At 38.6% G+C, this 24,249-nt stretch overlaps 2 protein-coding genes across 4 annotated transcripts; both read right to left on the minus strand.

Annotated features, from left to right (window-relative positions):
- Positions 1-1,564: 1,564 nt before the first annotated feature.
- Positions 1,565-3,532, minus strand: LOC122315452. Its single transcript, XM_043131352.1, has 3 exons — positions 3,127-3,532; positions 2,821-3,013; positions 1,565-1,769 (listed from the first exon to the last, which is right to left on the minus strand). Exons 1-3 carry the CDS (start codon positions 3,530-3,532, stop codon positions 1,565-1,567), a joined length of 804 nt encoding a protein of 267 aa, XP_042987286.1.
- Positions 3,533-14,233: 10,701 nt separating this feature from the next.
- On the minus strand, positions 14,234-16,958 carry LOC122317310. Of its 3 annotated transcripts, none has more exons than XM_043134319.1 (3): positions 16,733-16,958; positions 15,936-16,266; positions 14,234-14,655 (listed from the first exon to the last, which is right to left on the minus strand). In XM_043134319.1, the coding sequence occupies exons 2-3, from the start codon at positions 16,252-16,254 to the stop codon at positions 14,396-14,398; spliced, it is 579 nt and encodes a 192-aa protein (XP_042990253.1). In that variant the 5' UTR covers positions 16,255-16,266; positions 16,733-16,958; the 3' UTR covers positions 14,234-14,395. The 3 variants fall into 3 exon arrangements, with proteins under 3 accessions (XP_042990253.1, XP_042990251.1, XP_042990252.1); XM_043134317.1 differs by having other exon boundaries at positions 14,234-15,469; XM_043134318.1 differs by lacking the exon at positions 15,936-16,266 and having other exon boundaries at positions 14,234-15,469.
- Positions 16,959-24,249: the final 7,291 nt, after the last annotated feature.

Consider the following 24,249-nt stretch of genomic DNA (forward strand, 5'->3'; position numbering starts at 1 on the left):
ATATTCTTTCTTGCATTTTCTCACATATCAAACATATCCTAAGCCTTCATTTTTCCAAGGCCAAATTCCTATCTCCCAATCATAAACATGTCCAACACATTTCCACATTCATAGATTTATAATTCTCACATGCCATAGCTTAGATCTATAATTTCATATCTATTCCATACATATTCCATACACTTTCTCACTTACCAAACACATATTTAGCCTCCATAAGATCCAAGTCCATATCATATCACTTCCATAAAGCCATAGAACCCTAGATCTAGCCTAGATCTAGTTTTCCAACAAGCCTTCCTCCATCCAAGTTAACCCTAGCTGAAATTCCCATTGCCTCCATCATTCCATACAAATCTCTTGCCTTAGTTGGCAACCCTAGCCACCCTTCATCCATTCCCACAAAGCCTAGCCAAAACCACTTAGACTTCCACAAGGTAATTTCTACATTTTAGGAATCCTCATCTCATCTTCCAAATTCAATCCCTAAAATCACTCAATTCCTAGAATTATTCAAGTCAACCAAGACCCTCTCCACTTGCCAAAACTGAAAACTTATATTTCCTTGATAGATTCCTACAACTTAGAAATTTTTCCTTAATCATCTCCATCTTTCCAAATCCTACCAAAGATCCTCATCCTCTTGCCATATTCAAATCCTATAATCTCCAAATCCCTAAACTCTAGGAACAACCCTAGACTCTTTCAAACACCATCCAAACCAACCCATCCTAGACTCCAACCATAGTCCATCACTTCCCAATTTCGTAATCCCCTTTAGCCACCCCCAAAACCCTATCTACACTTCACCATACCCACCCTAAGTATCATCCAAATGGCGCCAACATCAAGGGCAACCATCAAGTCATTCCACATTGAATCAAATACACCAAATCATCATTTAGATTACCCTACTACATCATCACTTCCATCACTCAAACACTAAACCTTCATCAACCTAGGGACCCTCCATTGCCAAGCAAATCCAAGTCCAAACAAGTTGGCTAGGCACAATCGGTCATCACCACAACAAGGCGAACTCGTGGACCTTAATGTTTAGGGACTAGACCTTAATGTAGGGATGGGGATGAAAATCCCTCCCCCGCATGGTGTGGGGTGGGGTGCGGGGAAAGGTCCCCCCCCCCCCCGCCTCGTACCATGCGAGCAGCACCCATATTCTTAAGTGACCAACCTTATTAGTTCATCAGGAAAATCGGTAGAATTAGACTGAACCGGACCAGAACAAGTAAAATCGGAAGTACCAATTTCAGGGGTGAATCAGTTCGGTATGGGTTCTTCATTTCTCAAAACCAGTGTATACCTGTTTGTTTCTAAAACATGCCAGAAATCGGATCGGTTACACCTTTGAGACTCACAACTCTTGCAATAGGAAAAACTAACAGCTCAGGAGGGGAAGGCCTAGTTTATCTAATTTCAAAATTCTTTTAAGAAGGTGAGGAAGTTCACAAAACTACAACCACTTTCTGGGACTCAACCCAGTAGGCATACGGGCTAGAAAATCTGCTCTTGCGTTGCACTCCCTAAAAACATGCCTTACCACAACCTACATGCTAAAGAACAGACCTTGAATCTCTTCCCAATAATCCTCCAAATTCCAAATCCCACACTGTTTTCTCTCAAGCCAGTGCACCACTAACAACGCATCTAACTCCACTTCCACTTGCACTAGGCTCCAACCCAGGCAATTACAGCCTTGATTTGACTGCCAGAGAGACTTCATCGAAACCGCGTGTCCTTCCATTGGCACTCTGCATCTCCAAAGCCAAAGAGACCAAGTTAAAATAGAAGGCATGAGACCAATTAACATCCTTTTGGGGATGACCGAGCTGCATGCCTGTACCATAATTCCACTTTTTCCTTCCATGGTCTATGCAGATCAAATGACATGCCCACTTGTATTGAAGATCTGCACCATATTTCCTCTGCAATTTTGCCTATAGCCAACACATGATCCTGGTCCTCCAAACACCACTCTCCACGGCATTCGCACTTTGATACCGTGGGAATGCCGATCTTACATACTCTATCATCAACGCTAAGACAACCATTTATCGCCTTCCACATGGTTACCAATTTTGTTTTTTGGAAGAGCCACATTCCAAACCCAGTTTGACTAGTTCATTTTTGTGCTTTAACTGTAACACACTCCCATGCGCTTTTAGAGGAAAAACCACCATTCAAAATTGGAGTCCACACTAGCAGGTCTGCACCTTCCTTTTGCTGTCCAAGGCAGCCTTTCTTCTAGTTTGCTATCCCCCACTAGGCTTCTTAGCAAGTCCATATCCCATCCATTTTCAATCCTTCACTCCCACACTTTTAGAGAAGGCCACGCAGTAATGGTTAGTTCATCCACAAGAGGGCCATTTTCTAGCCAGTTATCATGCCAGAAAAAATATTCATTTCCTGAATTCACCATCTCGCATTGCTAAGAATATTCGTAATACTCAGCATATTACCTTTCCAAAAAGGAGCTCCTTTATGAGGCTCCTCCAATGAAATGTGCTTAGTTTTTACATACTTAGCTTTGAAAATTTGCACCCACACTGAATTTTCAGTTAAGAGTTTCCAAGCAAACTTCATGAGGAGCGAGCTTTGGACTTCCTGTAAATTACATAACCCCACACCTCCCTCTCGAGTAGGCCTACACAAAGAGGTTCAAGCTAACCATTTCCTTTTCGGTTTGCCCTTTGAGGACCCAAAAAAAAAAAATTGCTCATTAGTTGGTTCAGTTTACTCAGAATTGCTTTAGGCGCTTGCACTAAAGAAAATAAGTGAGTCGGCATACTAGCAACCAGTTGCCTCAACAGAAGAATCCAACCACCATTTGACAGAATTCTATGCTGCCAACCTCCCAGTTTGTCTCTAATACGTGCCACCAGCTCATCAAAATGACTCACTTTAAGATGGCTAGAAACTAGCGGAGCCCCTAGGTATTTAACAGGAAATGACCCTTCCGAGAAGCCTATCAAACATGGCATACTCCTCCATCTGCCTGTAGGAATAGTTTAAAAAACAAAAACGTAGCTAATTTCTCCTTGCTTATTTCTTATCCCGACCATTCCTCATATTTTTGGAACATATCCCTGATCTTTTTAATAGACTCACCACCTCCATTAGCAAATACCATAATGTCATCAGCATAGAACAAGTGGGAGATAAGCATAGCTTCTTGAGAATGACTGAACGACTCTAGTTTTCCAACAGCAAAATTATTTTTCAGCAGCCTGAACAGTACTTCTTCAACCAAAATAAATAAATATGACAATAAAGGATCCCCCTGACGTAGCCCATGACCACTAGGAAAAAAGCCTTTCGTAGTCCCATTCATAGCCATTGAGAACCAAGGGGATGATATGCATTGGCTAATAAGCCCACAGACTTCTTGAGAGAAATCAAAAGGCCTCATCCCATGTAGCAAAAAGTCCCAATCTATGCTATTATATGCTTTTACCATATCCACTTTAATAAGCACATTTCCTCCATGAACGTGCTTGTTAATTTGATTAACCATTTCTTGGGTCAATGAGATGTTCTTAAAAATACTACGACCTAACAGGAAGGCACCTTGTTTTGGAGATACCAGTCTACAAAGTATAGGGAACAACCGCTTCACTATAATTTTTTAGCAAACCTTATAAACCACCAAGCACAAACTGATGGGTCTAAATTTTTCAAAACCAGTAGGATTTTTAACTTTCGGGATTAGGATGATATGAGAAGCTGAATAAAACCTCGGCAAAGGGGTGCTACTAAAAAACTCTCTAACAGCATCCACCACGTTCGCCTCCACCAAATCCTAGCATGATCGATAAAATCCCCGATCCAAACCCATCTGGACCCAGACTGCTGTCTATCAAAATAGAGAACATAGCCTTATTGACTTCTTGGATTAAGGAGGCTATGTAAGCATATGGTTCTCCTGCTAAAAAAACCTCAACACTCACGTAGGCTAACAAATTTAGTGGTACCCTTTGTGGCCTAGCTTGAAGAAAATTACTAAAAAACTCCATTGCACCTAGATGGATGGCCTTCGGTGTCTTCAGAAAATTGCCATCCCTTAGTCTCATTTCATGCACCATTGTTTTCGACATAGAAGTAAAGGATCTAAAAAACCAGGCCGACGCTTTCCCTTTCTCTAGCCAATTAAGCTTTATCTATTGAGCTAACCTTATTTCTTCCCATTGGTTCCACACAACCAACTCTTCCCATGTAACCAACAGGTCCATCTAGATGTCCTCCGAGAACTGATGTTGCAGCTGGTGTTCCAGGCTCTCAATCCTCCTCTCCAAGCTCTCTATATGGTGCTCTATCTTACTAGACCTCCTTGACCAAATTCCTAAACCCTCATGTGAAACCTACATTTGTTAAAATTTAAAGGATGATCAACCATACAGAGAGACAACAGGCATTAGCTTAATGGCCATAGGAGCATGGTTTGATGATGTCCTTAGTAAATAGCTCAACATAGCATCCGAGAGCAAAGCGATTACCCCCGAGTTCATCAAGCACCGATCTAATCTCAACCAACTTCGAGCCATACCCATCTGTCCATTACACCAAGAAAACAAGCTACCAGTTGACTTCATATCTTGTAGGCCGCATTGTTCAATGAAGTCGTTAAACTCCTCCATTGCCACCCTCAACCGAGGTCTACCCCTACGCCTTTCATCATCCCCACAAATAACATTAAAGTCCCCGAGGCCTATCCAAACTATGTCATGATGAATATCTTGCTGTAAAAACTGCCACAACTAGGCCTGTGCAAGAAGACCGATGGCCCGTTCAACCCGAATGGGCCCACTTGACAAAAGTTAGTTTCATTGGTTCAACATTAAATTGTGGGTTCAAATATCAGCTTTGAATATTTTTCAATTGAAACCTTGGAACCGATGAACCCACTACATTAGGCCTTTTCCTCTAGCCCTTGCCTCGAGTCTCTTTTCCCCACTACTATGGAAACCCTAGCCACAAAATCATATTCGGTCGAAACCAATCACTAAAAGCTCTCTTCTCCTCAAATCGAGTATCCTTCCTCTCCGTTCCAGACTATCTCCATTAGCCGTTGAACTTCAGTTGTTGCTCCCTCTGTTGCTTCTCCACTACATGGCACCAGATCTGCACACTCTCAAAGTCTTACGGTGATTAACTTCTCCATCTACCTAGATCTGCTTTGTGATCTAAAGCTTATGGTCGCTTGCTTCCAGATCTGCACACTGAGCTCATGAAAATACTTCTCCAGATCTGAGTTGTTGGGTATAACGTTTTGCCACATAGATCTAGCTTTTGATCTGGATTAGTTGATACCATACACACATATGGGTAGTTGGTTGTAAGGGAATCTGTAAAGGGGTTTGTCTGTCGTGTTACCTCATTCAAAAATTTTCCTATCACCACAATGGAAGGCTTCGGTAGTTTTTTCAACATCACTAGTATTAATCTCCGCTTCTTTGTCTTTGGTTTTCCTAATCTTAGCTTGATCTCTCTATCTCTCTCTCTTTTTTCAAAACAGTTAGATTTCATATCTGGATATTTTTATTTTTCATTTCTTTCATTAATGTATTGGGTCTGCTGATTTATTTGACTTTTTTTTTTTTGGTTTTTGAAAGAATGTTTGACTGATCTAATAGTTCTGCATGATTTTTTTCAGTTGTTCAACCTTGGAGTCTGGTTGGATTATTGGAGACGACGTCTCATGGTTTGTGCATTGAACTGAAGTAGCGATTCTTTGTGGACAGATAGAGACAAGTGGTATTGATTAGAGGTTGTGACTATTGCTTCTTAGAAGGGATACCCAAAATTAATTCTTCAGTTTAATCTTATTTGGGTTGCTGTAAATTGGGTGGGTGGCTAGGAGAATTTTGAATGAGATTTGAAGTTCCTGAATTGGATCATTGTTGGAAGCTTTGATTTATTCACGAATCCATTCTTGTTTACATATATATAAACGCAACCCAAACGATTCGGTTAGAGTCGGGTCGAGTTCACACATTTTTGTAGCCGGTTCGGGTTGGATCGGGTCTGGATCTGACTTTTGTTGATTGGGTTGCAGGCCTAGCCACAACTCCCTACATTCCTGATATCTACATTTCACATATACTATTGAAATATAAATCTGCTGATTCTCAAATGGCAAGAAAATCGTCACATGTTGAGCACTAGCATTCAGAACTGAAACCTGTAGGCCATCCCCCCAAAGCAACCACAACTTACCTCCAATGTTCTGGTTAAAAAAATAGAACTCAAAATGTAAATTGTTTTGCAATAATTTCAGCTTAGCTTCATTGGAAAAAGGCTCTGTCAACATGAGAAAATTAGGCTTCATACTTTTCACAATCTTGCGTAGTCTCCTCCTTGACGTTCCTAACCCCCTTATATTCCAAAACAAAGGCTTAGACATCATAAAATCAAACGTAAGGGCTTGCTTAGAATGCTTCTTAACCTTTTACCACTCTTGTCTATCTCCTTTTTGGGCTGCATTTCACTATCTGATAGACAATCCCTGAATTTCCCCATATAAGTCCCAACCTCCCCCTTAGGATCCGACAAAGAACCCCCATGAGAGTAGTGGTCCTCCTCACTGAGTCCAATGCTGTCCATCTCATCCATCTCATGCAATGAAGCACGTTCAACAGCTTCTAGAGCACACACCCCACCCTCTTGCTCTACTGCCTCACTTGGAACCAGCCAGTAAACCACATGAAAGCCCACCCACTAGCTAGCATGAACCTGGTACCATGGTAACCTCCTCTATCAACAAAGTATTTGACCAAGTGCCTCCATTCAAAAGCCCATTTTCCCTAGCCTTTACCTTTCCCTCCTCTACCTTAACCCTATTCCCAAAATCTATTCCCGCCACATGTGAAAGTGAATCTACACTCCCCCTACCTGCAGCAACTGCACCACTATGTTTTTATTTCCGTTTCCCTCTATTGCAAAGTTACTTTGCCCTTCCCCATTATTTCCTTCCAAGTTCCTATAGATCAACCCCTTTGTATGATCTTCCACATTTCTGTTGCCATTATCCTCCAGTGTCTTCGAAGCCTAGCTTTTAATCTGCTTCTCCCCTTCATTCTTTTTCCTTTGCACATCCTTTTTTCCCCCATCTCTCGAATGACAGGTTTTAATTTTATGTCCTTGGATATTACATCTGCAACAATATACCGTAAGAGTCTCATACTCAATCTCCACATACAAACTAGTTGGCTTATGAGGGATTCCAATCCAGATCCCATGTAGAGGTTCCTTAGCCGCATCCATTTCCACACACACCTGATCTCCATCAGTCTGCGTGGCATACTTTGTGGTATATCTCGGCGCAAGAATCTTTCGATAGGGGCAATACTATTCTTCAGGAATGATTCATGGTAAAAATTCGATTGCAAACCTAGTAGGACTACCCATACTAGCACAAGCGACAGCTCCCTATCCTCATTAAAATTAGGATGCCAATGAAAACCTCGATAGGGCACTCCATCAATGTCAGTAGCTTCCCTGGACTGAGCCTCCAAGAAATATGCCTCATTGGATAAACGAATGAAGACAATACATGGTTTGTGCATTGAAGAGACCACTGTTTGCAACCCCAATCCCCAACGACTCCTAATGAATGAACGGATGACGTCTAGCATTGGACGTTGCCTTATGAACTTCAAAGCCATCCAAAACTTGAAGGGTTCTATTAAGTGCTCAATCTCATATTTCGAAAAAATAACACGGACTTCCCCATTAATGTCCTTTGCAAGTCGTAGCAGAACAATGACCTCTGGGAGGGGTTGAGGAGACTGTACAACCATATCTGTAAAGATCTGCAGTCGCCTAAGAACCCAACTAGCCCAAGGCAGTAGCCATGAATACAGCATAACGTCACACAAAGCGTTAAAACCTAGCAGAGCTAAAAAAATGTATTTTCCTTTGGATTACTTCATATAACTCACGAGGCTATTCAATTTAAATAAAAGCCCAAGTAAGGGAAGATGTAGATTATAATTCAAACTAATTAAATAATATCCCCACCGTTGATGATATAGTAATTTCCATAATATTTTCTTTGTTTATATTAAACCGTGTCAATTATTTTCTCCAGTAATTTAATAATAATCATTCAAATAATTTAATTTTATTTAGACAACCTTTCGATTCTAATTTTCAAAATTAGACCATTAGATTTCTATTTGTCAAAATGAAAAAATTTATTAGCAAGTCTTTTTTTGATACGTCTAACACACCATTGAAATAGATTCCACAATAATAATAAGTGAAGTTTTAAGCACTTGTATTTGTTATTTGAAGGTAAGTAAAGCAAGACAAAATGCTTGTGATTTTTCTTTAATTAGTTTAATAAATGTAACGTTGATTAATTAGCTATTCCTTTGAGGACTTGTGGAAATTCTTGAACAATTAATGCCCTATAAATATTGAGTTTCAGCATATATTGTAACTGATCTCAAATTAATGCCCTACATGGAGGATCACTTTCCAACGTTAATCACACTACAAGAAAAAGGCCTTTTTCAGTGTTTTTATGTTTGACGGAAATAAAATCGCTGTAAAAAACTTTTATTTCCAGCGATTTTGATGTGGTCGACAAGTTTTTACATTAAAGTTTCAAATTGGTCTTTTACAGCGATTTTTTACTTATTGGGACAAAAAAGTCGCCGCAATAATAGAAAACAAAAAAAGAGAATTTTATAGCGATGTAAATATAGTCGCAAAAACTCAATTTTAATCGCACGGCGCCAAAACTCCTTATTCCCACTTTTTTCCCTCCCCTCTCTCTCTTTTCCCCCCACTGTTGTTCTGCTTCTCTCCTTGATCTCTACTCTTCACGCCTCCATGCAGCTGCCACTGCACATCGCCGTCGACCCACCGTCACCGTCCACCTTCACCGTCGCCGGCCATCTAACCAAGCCCCTCTCTAGCCGCTTCTCTCTCTCCTGCAGATCTTCCTCTCAATTCACTCTCGAAGTCCTTTCTCTCTTGGGTTCCCAGTGCCGTCGTGTCCTCAGCCGCCGTACAACCTCCAGCTACAGGCGTAGCTACCTCCAAAAGGTCCCCAGCCCCTCCACAAGCTCTCCCTCTCTCTCACCGTCGATCTACTCTCCCTCGCACGGATCTCGCTCAAGCACCTCGTGTAAGCCCTGCACTGCCTTCCTCCACGGCGCAACACCACCGCAAATCAGCCCTCCACACGGCCGCAACGCCACCCCCATTTTCCACTATCTCCCCTTTCAACGCCGTAAGCCAACCCAGAACAGAGTAACCCTCTGTTCTGGGTTGGGGACTTTTGAATTTATGATCAATTTTTGTTTTGCTTTAGTTTAATGTCTAAATCATGAGATTTATTTTTAAAGTTACAGAAGCAGACGATTGGAGCAGACTTGCTGTTTCAAAAATCACAAAGTTTTGCGGGCAAGCTCAAAAACCACCAAAAACAAATGATGCACTCAATGATAAGTATCTTTCTCGCTTACTTTGGTGGAAGGGGGTTTGCTAATTCATACTTTTTTGGTAAGTTGCTGGATAAGCCCTGCTCCTTTGATATGTGTGGAATATGCTAATGTTTGAGAACTTCAAGTAAGAACTTGCATGATTTGGTTTCCTTGTTGTAGAGGTTGGAGATGTGCAGGAAGCCTGGGGGATTGTTGCTGTCGCTGTTGCTCTCGATGAAATTTGTTTTCAATTGGTAAGACAAATATTGAACTCATGTAGAACTTTCTAAATTCCATGTCCTTAATACTTCATTAAACGACTTTTATATCAATAAAATTTTACTTTTACCTATAAAAAAATACTTCATAAAACAACATGATATGTGCAGTTCATTTTCTATGTTTTTCTAATGGGCCAGGTGTGCCATGTCATTGGACATAAGTGCAATCGGAGGATATTATGAGATTCATATACCTTTTTGCTTTTTTAGTTTTTCTTGGGGGGTTATTTTATGCCTTACTGCAGTGTCTAGATGTTTAAAAAAACTGAAAAATAGACATCTGATCACTGCCATGAGAACACAATACCTATCAACAAAGAACAACTTAGATGGGAATGATCAAACTGTAAAATTCCTTACACAGTAATAATTTTAGCTGATTGGTTATGTACCATCTACATGTTGTGGGATTATTTTATATTGTGCATATAGTACAATGGATTTGAATGGAAAAAAGAAAAAGAAAAAGAAAAATGATTCATTTCACTTAGTTCCTTTTCCTTTCTTTTTCCAATACTTGCCTATGTAATAGGGTCCATTTGTTCCTTGAAAAATTGCACTACTCCCACTTTATCTTAGATTAAAAGAAAAGGTTACAGTGGGCATAAATGAAAGACCACAATTTTTCATTAGTCACCTTTCCTTCTGAGACATAATGTATTGCAAATGCAAATTATATTTATATATATATATATATATATATATATATATATAAATTGCATGGCTGTTGTGCATTTATTCACATCATGCAAATAAATCTCCTGATATTGGGGGCTTCGAAATTGAAGCTTGTGTATTATCTTACCAGTTTATTTGCTGGATATCTTTATTTTCACAAGTTCTTACATGCAGGTCTTGCTCTAACTTGTTATTTTTTAGTATTCAGGCATGCGCATCTAGGTAGTCCATATGTATTTGGACTTGTAGGAGTCAATCATGATCTTGACTTTCTAGAACCAATTCCTGTAGTTGGTATGAACTATTGCACCTTTATATGTGGTGATTGTTTCATTAGATGTTATGCATTAAAGTACTTGTACAAAAACACATTATGCATTAAATTATTAAATGCTGTATTTTTAGTATCTAATATGTTTTATTGCATATAAGTAAAGTGTGCTTCTAGTGTCCCCGGTTATTTGGTCGCAAATGCTGTTGTCATTTGCAGCAGTTTTATTTTATTAACAACATTCCTCTTTCTGTGTGTGTGTGTTTACATGCATTCTTAAATACATCTTTAATTAAATACATAATCTATCAAACAGTACCAAGTTGAATTATAGCTGGAGAAAATCTTGACTATGGACAATTTGAGAAAGTGTGGACTTATTGTAATGGATTGGTGCTATGTGTAAAAGGAATGGTGAATCTGTGGATCATTTGTTAGGCTATGATGTTTCTAATTGCCTATGGATGGATCAGATTTATGGATAGTGTGCATTGTGAGGTTAACTGATTCTAACAATGAGGTTTTACTTAGAAGATTGTTTATATATAATTTACTGTTTGTTTGAGCTCTTTATAGTTTGAGAAGCTTGTGTTTATAATTTATATGTTTTGTTTAGCCCTTTATTTTCTCTTAACCACAAAAGTTGTGTACATTTGATTATAAAGTTGTTTGGCCCTTTATAGTTGACTTTTGTGCATTGTATGATAAGGATGTTGTGTGTTTTAGAATATGACAGACATGAGATTTTCCATTTCTTTTACCATGAGATTAGTTTCCTGCATAAATAATGTGCAACTTTGCATTTGATGTAAACTTCCTTTTAATTGGAGATTTTGCCCCCATGAATTGCAGAAATATCAGAGAGCCAGATACAGGCCAGATTCTTCAGAAGGTATGTAACAAGTACTTCTGTGTGGGCATGCATGCCTGTGCATCTGTGTGTTCCCATTTTTGGTTTTATTTGTACTGCTTCAATTTACCTCAATGTATCAGTTTCTTTCTGTTTGCATGAAGAACAGGGTGGGATGTTATACCTTACTGTGTCAGCTCCCTCTGGTTTGAATGTTTTTCTTTTCTAGGAATAAAAGGGGAGGGATGTTTAAGGAGACATTTTTTGCCCTTATTTACATTTTTAGGGAATTTAAAGTCTCTAAAAGAAGTAAATGCTTTTTGTAGTAGGCTTAATATAATTTCTTTGTCATGTTGTTGAAGCTTTTGCATGATGTGAAAGAAAAGGTAGAGAGAAACAAGTAGTTTTTAGCATAACTGGCTACTGTCATTGACAACAAACTAATGCTCCTTTGATCCATGATAAGCTCCTAATTGGTTTTAAATAAAGTCAAACATTTTTCAAAAAAGCACCTTTAATTGTCTGAACTTTTGCCTTCCAAATAGATCCCAGAGGAAAATCAAACCCTAACCTCCTTGTAACACCCAAGAGTAAGCAAACTCTCATCCACCCTAAACCTCCTATAAAACTAAAAGCTTTCCAATTAAACGTATTTTTTCTGAAGAACAGACCCTAAATTCATTAAAGATAACGTTATAGGTGTGCCCTTTCTTAAAAGCATTTAATTTAAGAGCCAAGAAAGCTTGGAGTTCCTTGGAAATCGTGGGATGATCGCCACTGTCTAACCTTACTAATAAAAGCTTCTGCTTTTGTTGACAGGGTTCATCATGACATGATGAACTTTTTCCATGTTACTACGTGGTCAAGGATATGCTTTTCCTTTAGGATCAACTACTTCATCATGAGTTGGATTAGGTTCTTTCATTTGTTTGAGGTCAATGCTTGAAATTTTCTCTTTCTATGTAAAAATCTAGCAGTTCAAACACAATGGTATGCTCAGATCTTCTCTGCCTTGGAGAGACATTTGGATCCTTGCACAACTTTTGCTTCTCACAAAGCCCTAGTACCTAGGACTTATCCCTTATTGCTATAGTTTCTTTTATGTCATTAGACCACAATGGTAAACATTGGTTAAATATGCTTAACTGTGGATTTTTTGGAGGATAAAAAATAATAGCTTCTGAGTAGTTCTTGAACTATTTACTGATAATTATGTGTAGCTTGTGTATCAATTTTTTCTTTACCATCATTCTCGTGCTTGCAGATATCAGAAGTGGTTAATAGTATGAAAAACTTGATTGATTATAGCTGGGAAAAAGGGACAGGACCTATGGGTAAGTTTCCTGCAAATTTTCATATCATTAAAACTTTTACCTTTACATCATGTTGTTTCATTGGTGGTCTTTTACTAAGGTTGAGAATAATGTTAGAATGTTAGATCAAAGAAATGAAGCTGGGAAACTCTTACCTAGCTCCATGGTAGTATTGCCATGCTATCTTTTGATAAGTATTGCTATACCATCAAACTCATGCATCTAATGTGAATTTATTAGATAAATCTGTCATAGAAATTGCAGAAAATTTATTTCCTTGATTTTAAGCAATTGAAGACTTTAGTGGCTTCATAGCTTGCTTAAGAATTTAGTGGCTTCATAGCTTGCTTGTGAGCCTAATGTGCACCCTGCCGTTCAAAACCCAAAACAAATCCAAAGGGAAGAATGTAGTAGTGGCCCCAAATTTTATGCTGTTAACATAATGGTTAGCTGTTAATGTGTGAATCACCAAAATATATTTGATGACAACTTTTTCCCTGTTGTGTTTTGGACAGTTTCTCACTTTATTTAGGCATTACTTCTTTCTGTTAAATGTTAAATATTCTGCATTTGCTGGAGATCAGGGGGTTCCTTTTGGTTTTCATGACATTTGGAGCATTCAGCTTTAGGAGTCTGTAAACTTTATTATTGCTTGCACACGGTACTTGGAAACTACAATTCCCTGCCTCTCTTGTTTGCATAAGTGCATGAAAACCTAGGTTCACCTGTATTATTATTATTAATTTTTTTTTTTTCTAAAAGACTATTTGCGGCGACTTTTAGTCGCCGCAAATAGGGACTTTTAGTCGTAGCAAATCTTATTTGCAGCGTTTTCTCAACGCTGTGAAAAAACATGCATGTTTCCTTACTTTTTTAACAGCGTTTCAAAACGCTGGGAAAAATATTATTCCCAGCAAATTTTTAAACGCTGAAAATAATTATAATCTATTTGCAGCGATATTTATGCTATTTTCAACGGTTTTATAACGCTGTAAAAATTTTTCTTAGCAATTTACAACTAACATGGAAGTGTAAATGTGGCGATTGTTTTTCTATTTACAACGTGAAAATTCACTGCAAATAACTCAATATTTGCAGCAATTTTTAGCTTTCGTTGGTTTTATTTATAAGTGAATAGACAATTACGACTAACATTCGGCGCTGTAAAAATCGCTGAGAAAGAGTTAAAACAGTGATTTTAGGGGTCTTTTGTAGCGATTTTTGACGCTGGGAAAGGCTGATTTTCTTGTAGTGTCACCTTGATCTCCTGATCCTGTTGATGTTACATCTTCATTCATAAATATAAAGTAATTCTTTAAATACAATTACTACATTTTTTAAAAGAAAAAGAAGGAAAAATTAACCATTAAATAACTAAACCAACAAAAAAGTAACTATCAAAACCATCTATTAAACAAGAAAGTGTATACACGAGTAGTCTTAATTAAGATAGTTCTTGTTCCTATTATTACAATATGGTAGACAGTAGAAAAAAAGTAACTTGCGGAGCTCTTTAGTAAAACTAACAGCCCAAGTAAAGAAAAAACAATTAACTATCCCTTACTTGTTCCTATTTTGTACAAGCACCGTCTGTGAACATTGAATTTACACTCGGCACATTCATAAGCTAAACCAGCTTCAAGTGTAAAAGAATAACCACAAACCTCGCACAAATGACGGCCATCATCGGAAGTCTTCGAAACAATAGCAAGAGCAAGAGGATGTTGATGGTTATCAATTGTGCGAGTTTTCCCGAACTTGATATTTGGGAATTCTCCAAGAATACATTCCAAATGAGCAGGATAAAGGCAATCTGCACAATAGTAGAACCAACACCACGGGTCTCGTTCTTTTTCACAAATATCACAATAATATTCACCCGAATCATCTTCTGGAGCATAACAAAGAGTGAAGGGATGTTCATGTTGTTCATACCATACTGAATGCGGTAGTGTTAAACACTTATAATCTAATGCAAATTCACCATTTTCACACCAGAACAGGATTTTTTTTGAATCACAATTATTACACTTTCTGTCATCTTGAGATCTGGAAAAAATAAGTTGGTGTTCATGACTACCATGTGTGAACTTATATTGGAGTGAAATGCACTGAACATCAAGGTTAAATTTGCATTCTTCACAATTATAAGTGAAGCCATTACAATCACGGCCACAGGCATCACATCCAAAACAACCACTATCATGAGTTGTCCATGGGAGGAGCAGAAGAGAGTGCTCATGGAGTACATGTCTTATTCTTGGTTTTAATTCAACACAAGATTTGTGAAGAAAGAATCTACACTGAGCACAAGCATAATATGGAGTAAAGATGTACCGCGTACAAGCATCACACTTTTCGTTGATCCCAAGCTTGTCAATGAGTTTTAAGTCATGCTCATGACTAAAATGTTTGATTTCTGCAGCTATTTTAATCCCATCTACTCCTGGTTCGAACCTTTTAACATTGTATGTCAATATGTCTGTGGATTCATCAATCCTGAGTTCTTCATGTTCCAACATGTCACAAATGTCTCATCTCTCTCTTCCTTGCTCGTAGCACAATGAATGTGGGCCGCATAATCACAACTTGAGCAATCATAGACCATATAATCTATGTTCACCATCCTAACACATAGATTACAACGACGAAAGTTGAATGGACTAATGGCTGGAAGCTGAGAAATGAGTTTGAGAGGATGTTCATGCCGTATAACTTTGACAACCAATGGTAAGGAAGCACAATCTAAATGGGTCACAAATGAACAGACGTCACAAAAGTAAAACATGCCCCTACCTTTCTTCCCACAAGCATCGCAAGTGAATGAAATCAATTTTCTTGCAAGGGTCATTGAATGGTCGTGAAACTCAGCCTTTATGCTGGGTGGTTGTACAACCAATGGTAAAAGAGTGCATTCTGGGTGGACCATAAATGAACAACTAACACAAAAATAAAACATTCCATTTCCTTCTTTCTCACACTGATCGCAAGTGAATTGGAATAATTTCTGTATAAGGGTCAATGGGTGATCGTGAATACCAACTTTTGTGGTTAGTGAAAACGAAGCGCATTGAATACAAAGATGGAACTTACAAAGAGAACAAGTGTACATGTAGGATCTGTGTTGGTGAAACAAGTTTGTTTGACGTGTTCTGCAATTGTCACATTGATCGCCCAAATTCGTTTTCATGAGGGTAAGAGGATCATGTTTGGGGTGGCCTGGGTGATGCAACTGGTAGGGTAATTCAGCACATGATATATGCATGTAGAAATACTTGCACCCATCTTCATTACATTTGTAACATGGAGTACGTGATGATACTCTTTCCCGGCACAATGCACAAAAACGACGATATTCATCGAGGCTCAACAACAAGGGATGTGGGTGGCTGAAATGTTGAAGTTGATCCATTGCTCCTGATCACTATATTTAATTATATCGTAAGTTCGTATTCGTCATATATATATATATATGTATATATAAAATATAAGGCTTGAAAAATACGGTCAATTAAATGAAATGGATGTATTAATTAATTTGAATATTTCATCATCTCCAAATTCGAATGGGTCCAAATCATATATATTTATCAAAATGAAAATTAAATTAGAAAATAAAATAATTACAACCGTCCCATGGAAATTAATCTATCTTACACCTACAATTTTACCTCATCGATCTCAAACACATGTACGTTTTGATCAACATACAAACATATGTGTGTGTGTGTGTGTGTGTGTATATATATAAGGCAACTGCCTGGCCTGTTCTACTTCACAGATCGATCGAAGAAGAAAATATAGGACGAGGGAGAAAAATAAAAATCATATATATAATACCAATTAAATAATAATAAGCAGCAATTAATTAATTAATTAATAATACTCACCTCAAAAGGGTAAAAAGAAAATAATTCTGATTTTGGCTGATCAGAAGTTAACAAACTAAGCTAGCTTCCCCGTCTTGCCTGCCTGCCTGGATCATTTGCTTCAGAGAAAGCTGTAAAGATGGAAAGGAAAGAGCAAAGACTTGAGACTTGAGCGGATGGAGAGTTGAGGGTAGAGAGGTGTAAGATACTGCTGTACGTGGACCATGCAATAATGGTGACGGGCCCCTGACACTGGCCGATGATAAGGTTATTTTAAATATATATATATATATATTTTTAATCTTTATAAATATTTAAAAAAAAACAATTCATAACATTGATCATTTAAAAATATTTATTTAATAATTAAATTAAAAAAATAGATGAATAAACTCTCTTAAAAGATTTTGTGGTGACAGCTTTAACATTATTTTTCTATAATTATCATACGGGTTCTTCTATCTACCATATTTATAGATCCAACTATTTTATTTATTCAGTTGATATTTTATTCTGTGGACAATGATCTACACTCTTCATTATTATTGTACTACTTTTTTTACACCTTATGACTGTAACTATCATTTATTTTTTACAAATATTTCTCGATAAATAAACGTGTTTGATGACATTGAAGTTTAAAACCAAAGATTTTTGGCAGTCTTCCTTCATTGACTAGTTGCCTTGAGTCTTGGACTAGCAACTAAATAATTTACAACAAAGTTAATAGATATTGTCATCCTGCCCAAGTTTATAGTGTCCGCATATTCCATCAAGGATTGATCCCTTAATTGGAGTATTACAACAAGATATATAGGACCTTCATCATGAATAAGTATCTTTTATATATTGTCAATCTATCATGTGTGGGTTACATCATATCTCTTAATACAACTCTTGGAGTAATTCGGCACATGATTTATGCATGTAGAATTGGCAACCGTAATCGGGACCAAATCATGTTGTACCATTCTCCAGCCACCAATTCATTGACAAACAACAAGGGATCATCATCATGTCGGGAATATGAATATTGAAGCTCGCTCCTTGGCTCCCTAGATCTGTAATTTAACAAGTGATCTTGACTAGATCAGAACCATCATGTACACGATCATGTGGGTACGTATATTATTATTAGATTAAAGCTAGCTTCTAAGTTTAATTTGCCCCCAGATTTGCTTCGGAGAAAGCTAGGTAATTAAGATGGGCTCGAGACTCACATATATAGCTGTTAGTACTAGTGCTATATATATGATAGGAAAGATCAAGACTGTGAGAGTTATATCATGTATGGAGGAGTTGATCATGATGGAGAGAGTTGGGAGGTGTGGGGCTCTACAATTATTCTACGCATCTTATCCTTTTATCTGTCAACTAGATCAAGAATTTGCTTTTTATGAATTTTTTTTTGTGGATGTGGTTTTTACACTTTTTGCTCCTTTTAGTTAATTTCTTCACCTACATTTGAAAATAAGGTTTTGATTTTTATTAAAACCAATACGGATTTGAAAAGAAAAAGCCTTTTTATTTGAAAGTCGGTGCATAAAATATATCATTCCTTAATAATTGAGAAGTGTTAGGTCCACAAAACGATCTCATATAAGCAAACTCAAAAGTAATATGATTTGATATATTACATCATATTGTAAAATTCTTTTTACTATAAAGTTGATATAATACATTACATTAAATTACGCTAATTTGTAAATTTATTTTTGTGAAATTATTTTATAGATAGAGCATTTGTCATTAAAATTTATTTGAAGAGTGCTCCTCCATTGCTTTGCATATACTTTAATTATGACTATTAAAATTTCTTCCCAAAAAATCCATCATCAAAATAGATAAAGGACAAAAAAACAAAACAAAACCCAAAAACGATTGCAAATCCAATTTGCCGATAGAGCTGAAACCCACTGACCCAAATTAACCGTGATTGACTTGCTAGAAGGGAATATTAATCTTTCCCGCAAGAATCTTAGAATTCTAATATTTTGGGCTTTGCCTAGGGAAAGACAGAAGGCAGAAAAATTAAACTACATAACTAATTAAGATTGATCGGAACATTTTATCCTTTTCTCTTCGTACCGTTGCCCATCCACAGCCGACAATGATTTTCCACCCATTCCTAAGCGGAGGGAGTTTGGAGCTTTGGCTCCGACCAACTCTTCCCCTAGCCAGCCCAGTGGCTCTGTCCATATGGTTTTGCATTTGTCCCTTTTCTGTTGTCTTTCAATTTGTTTCCACCCCGTAGCATCGTCTCTCGCTGATCTGCTACTTCCCAGCGTTCTCCTTCCAGCACGTGCTGCCTCTACAGCCGCCAATCTTCATGCTTGTTGCAGAAACCTGCGAATCTGTACAATGCGTTTGATGCACGTGCAGCCCCTGCCTTGCGTGTTTAATATGCGCAGCCGCATCCTGGAGTGGCTTCTAAGGCCACGCGCGGCTCCTCCGAACTCACTGGCCATTGATCATTCGGATAAGCTCATCCGCTCTCCTCCCAAGGTGGCACATGCTCTACACGCGCCGCCATTGATAGTGTTGACCCACCAGCGACTCGGCCTAGATTCAGGTTGTTACTCTATGTTATCGTTTTTCCTAACCCGTGATCAAGACAATGTCATCGTGATAGTCTCCTACAGTTGGACTAGATCAGCAAAAAGTAGCGCACCTCTCTCAACTACGACTTTTAGTCGTAGGCTTATAGTATGTTTATCAAACTATGTTATAATCGCTTTAAAGCGGCATCCCCATGTGAGATTGGGTTGGAGTCAATCTTTTAGCTGGATAACCCGCTTTATTTTTCTTTTTAGTGCTGCTTTTGTCTATTTTAAGAAGATTATTGGAAACTTCGACCCCACAAAATCTTGTATGTTAATTGGAGGGGCGCCCACGTGGGGCAGACCCCTCCTTTACTCTGCCTAACGCATGGCTTTAAGCCATGCGTTATTTGCTTATAACGCATGGCTTAAAGCCATGCGTTTCTACCAAATTAATGGCAGATTAAGGCTGGCCTTTAAGGCCAGCCGTGTAGGGGGGTTATATAAAGCCTCTCTCTTTTGATTCTCGGTAATCATCTGAAAAAGTAAAAAGCTCTCTCTCTTTTGTTCTCTTTTAATATAATATTTAGGCTGTGGATTGTTAAAGCGTTATTCTAGTTTTACACTACGTAGTACGCTTTACCACCAAGTGAAAACTCTTGAGATTAATCGATCTGGAGAAACTTGTGGAGCAACTTTATAAGTTGAGCTTGAGGTACTTTCCGCTGTGCTTTCTAACATTGGTATCAGAGCATTTATAATTGCTTCTAGTTTCTTTTTAGCATATGCATGAAAACTGTGTTTTTTTTTTATTCGCGCACATGTGGTGCTGCAGTGTTTTCTTAAAAAAAAAAATTCATTTTGGCTGAACCGCTGTGAAGCGGTGTTGCGCTCAACACCCACACACGGTGGTGTAGCGAGCACCACCTCTGCTCTCGGTGGTGCAGCATGCACCACCTGTACTTGGGAGGTGCAGCACGCACCGGAGGGTGCTGCGCGACACCTCTGTGATGGTGCTGCGCGCACCACGATGGTGCGCACCAGTAGGTGCCCACGGTGCTCCATGCACTGTGGAGGCACCTGCAGCACCAGAGGGGTGTTGCGTGCACCAAAGGGGTGCTGCCAGCACCACCTAAGTGCTGCGGCAGCACCCAGATTCCTTTGGAAGCAGTTTCCGGCAATCGGCGGCGTCGGTGATGTCCATAAATGGTAGCTGAAATTTTTTTTTTCCCGAGTACTGTTCATAGTGAACAATAACTTGCGAGAGGAAGAAGATGACTTGAGTCATCTACCCTCTGATGGGCCGGGTTGGGCTTGGGCCCTTCGGCCCACTATGTTTTGGGTTTAAGAAGAAAAAAAAAAAAAGCAAGCTGGGCTTTTAAGCCTAGTGGTTTTTTTTTTAATTAAAAACCGAAAAAAAAAAGTGGCACAATGGGTTTTGAATCCAAGACCTACTACTAAACTAAGGAGAGGGCGCACCACTGGGCTGCGAATATTCTTTGGTTTAGGTGGGGGTTTTAAATGTTTTTATAATAGTTTTTTTTGGTTAAATAATAATAATTTTTTTTTTGGCATGATTTAATATATGCTTAGATATATTGTTATATTACATGTGATCTTTTATTTAATGTTATAGATTAAATGTGATAACATGTGAATATTTGTTTATTTTCATGCTATTTTTTTCCATAATGTTATATTACATGTGATCTTTTATTTAATTTTTAGATTAAATGTGATAACATGTCTGTGTGTATTGAACATATGGAAATATGATTATTTTATCATCTATGAATGTTAGACTTGAATGTTTAGACATTAGTCTTTATTTCTTTTAGTGATAAAATAGAAAATCCCATTAAGTAGTCTTAATTAGAATTGTCAGTGTGAATGATAGGCTGAAAGAATTACAGTGACCCCAGTAAGAACTGTAAATGCATTGTATAGCCAAAAGACCATGATGACCCCAGTAAGAACTGTAAATGCACTACATAGCCAAAAAGACTACAGTGGCCCCAGTAAGAATTGTAAATGCACTGATGGAACAAGAAAAGTAGACTGTAATGGTCTCATATGAACCATCTTTGTAGACTGGCCCAACAGGTTGCTGTAGTCTGGCTGTCTTTGTAGACTGGCCCAACAGGTTACTATGGTCTGGGTAGCTGTTCTTGTAGACTGGTCCAAAAGGTTACTGTGGTTTTAGTAGGTTATGTTTTTACATGTGACTAGGCCTAGATGACTAATTAAGATAGTGGGAGTATGGTTGAGATTTATGATGATAAATTCTCCCATATTCGTTTTTTAAAATTTGCGCGGGAATTGAGTTAGAAATCTAATAATTGGATATTGTGACGCAAGGGATGATTCTGAAGCCTAGCGATTTTTTGATCTTGCAACATGTCTAAATTATTCTTTTTCTAACTTGAAAGCACGCGGCAGATTTCTTAGGTGTGTGAGTAATATCCCTTCTTTGCGTATTGTAGTGAAATGACATCCAAGAATATTGTTGCCGACTTAAACAAAGGGGAGGAATTAGATGGGGAAAACTATGACATATGGCATCGCAAGATCCACCATGTCTTAGATGAGCAAGAGGTCTTAGAGGCCTTATCTCACACCCTTACTATACCCGAGGAAGGGAACTCGGAACAACACAAGATAGATCAACAAGCCTATACCCAATGGGCTAAGAAAAATCAGTGTGCGCGCATAATTATGTTAAGCAGCATGCACAATGATCTAATGTGTGAGTTCGAGGTCTATGACACTGCCCAAAGCATGTGGGAGGCTTTGAAGTTGAAGTTTGGTGGGACTTCAGCCACTAGGTTGCGTGGATTAACCATGAGGTTCGACTCCTATAAGATGCGCTCTGACCATACGATGAAGCAGCATCTTAGGGCTATGTCAAATATGATCCGCGAACTTAGGTCGGCAGGAAACAACCTGACAGATGAACAACAAGTACAGGTAGTGATAAGATCACTACCGAATTCTTGGGAGAATATGAGCCAGAACCTGACGCATAACGAGAATATCAAAGACTTTGATGATGTCTTGCGTCATTTGGAATTGGAGGCTGAGCGCCTAGAGGCTGCTAAGCCCAATCATACGGCCTATGTGGCTAATGCTGGTTCGCGCAAGGCATCAAGGCCTAAGCACAAGAAGTCCAAGAATGGAGTAGCTGCTGGACATATTAAAAAAGTGTTAGGAACTTCTCAGCGCACCAAGAGGGGCAAGCGCGGGAAAAACAAGTCAAAATTAGAGTGCTTCAACTGCGGAAAGATTGGCCACTTCGCTTGTGACTGCACAGAGCTGAAAAAGGTATACTCTGACTTTTCTCGCATTGTTTTTGTAACTAGCCATGTGATGGTTGCCGACTCCTATCCTTTGTGGACTGTTGATTCAGGAGCGACCGAGCACATAGCGCGAGATATAGTCGGATTTGTGGAGTATCGCCGGATTCCAACTGGGAGCCGTGATATCAAGGTGGGGAATGGAGCTAGCGTGGAGGTACTGGGACATGGTACCTACAAGCTAGACTTGCGGGGTGGCCGCACTCTTTTCCTCCACAATGTGCTATATGCTCCCGAGATCCGACGAAACTTACTTTCAGTTGTTACTCTATTAAAACTCGGTTTTCGGATTGGTTTTTAAAACAATTATGTTTCCTTTCATTTGGGCCATGTTTTATGGCAATGCTTTTCTTCAAGACGGTTTTATGATATTAGATTTGGTTTATTCTAATATAAATGAATCTATTGCTTTTCTTTCTTCATCTATTGATAATTTGGATTCATACACATGGCATGCTAGGCTTGGCCATATAGGGCAAGATAGAATGACTCGATTAATTAGAGAAGGCCTGAGAGGCAATCTCGCTAAGGTCATCTTGTCCACGTGTGAACATTGTCTAATGAGAAAAGTTAAGAGAAAATCGTTTGGAAAAGCTACTAGGGCATCTTTTCCACTGCAATTAGTCCACTCAGACATCTGTGGTCCAATGAGTGTGAGGGCAAGACACGGAGGTATCTACTTCATCACTTTTATAGATGATTTTTCACGTTACGGTCATGTCTACTTAATCTCCCATAAGTCTGAAGCATTGGAATGTTTTAGGCGATATCTAAGAATGGTCGAGAATCAGTTAGATAAGAGTTTAAAAACTCTAAGAACTGACTGAGGACGAGAATATCTCTCTGAGCAAAAAGGCTCTGTGATGAAAAATGAATCAAAAGATAGTTGACGATGCCAAGTACGCCACAGCAAAATGGCGTGGCGGAAATGAGAAATCGAACACTGCTTGAGATGGTTAGGTCAATGATGGCGCAAGCAAACCTACCAATTTCTTTTTGGGGGGATGCACTTTTGACTGCTGTCTACATTATTAACCGAGTGCCCTCCAAATTAGTAACTTCCACCCCATATGAACTATGGACCGGTGAGAAACCCAATTTGAGTAACTTGCGGTCATGGGGTTCAACGGGTTTTGTTCATGATTTTTCTCATAAGTATGGGAAATTAGGCCTTAGAGGGAAGAAGTGTATCTTTATAAGGTACTCAGAACACTCTAAAGGGTATGTGTTAATAGGTGAACAAACTGAAAGAAGTGTAACTGAGATTGAATCACGAGATGTGGACTTCATTGAAAATGAATTTCCAAGTAGAGGTGAGGTTGATAGGAGTTTAGAACTTCATGAGATTGTGGAACAAGAGGAAAGTGCTCCGAGGAATTTAGTTGAGAATGAGGAAGAAATTCTTCAAGCTCCTACAAATGATAAAAGGGACTTAAATTCGAGTGGGAGCACACCGCTTGTCAATCAATCACAACAACCTCAGCCGCGTAGAAGCACACGTGAAAGTATTCACTGTCGTTGTTTTGAGATTGAAGGGAAAGCTTTTATGGTAGCTCCGCATGATGATGATGAGCTTAGGACAATTCATGAGGCTCTCTCATCTTCTACTAAAGATGAGTGGATGAAAGCTCTTAATGATGAAATT

Source organism: Carya illinoinensis, chromosome 7 (assembly GCF_018687715.1).
Source record: "Carya illinoinensis cultivar Pawnee chromosome 7, C.illinoinensisPawnee_v1, whole genome shotgun sequence".
NCBI classification, from domain to species: Eukaryota; Viridiplantae; Streptophyta; class Magnoliopsida; order Fagales; family Juglandaceae; genus Carya; species Carya illinoinensis.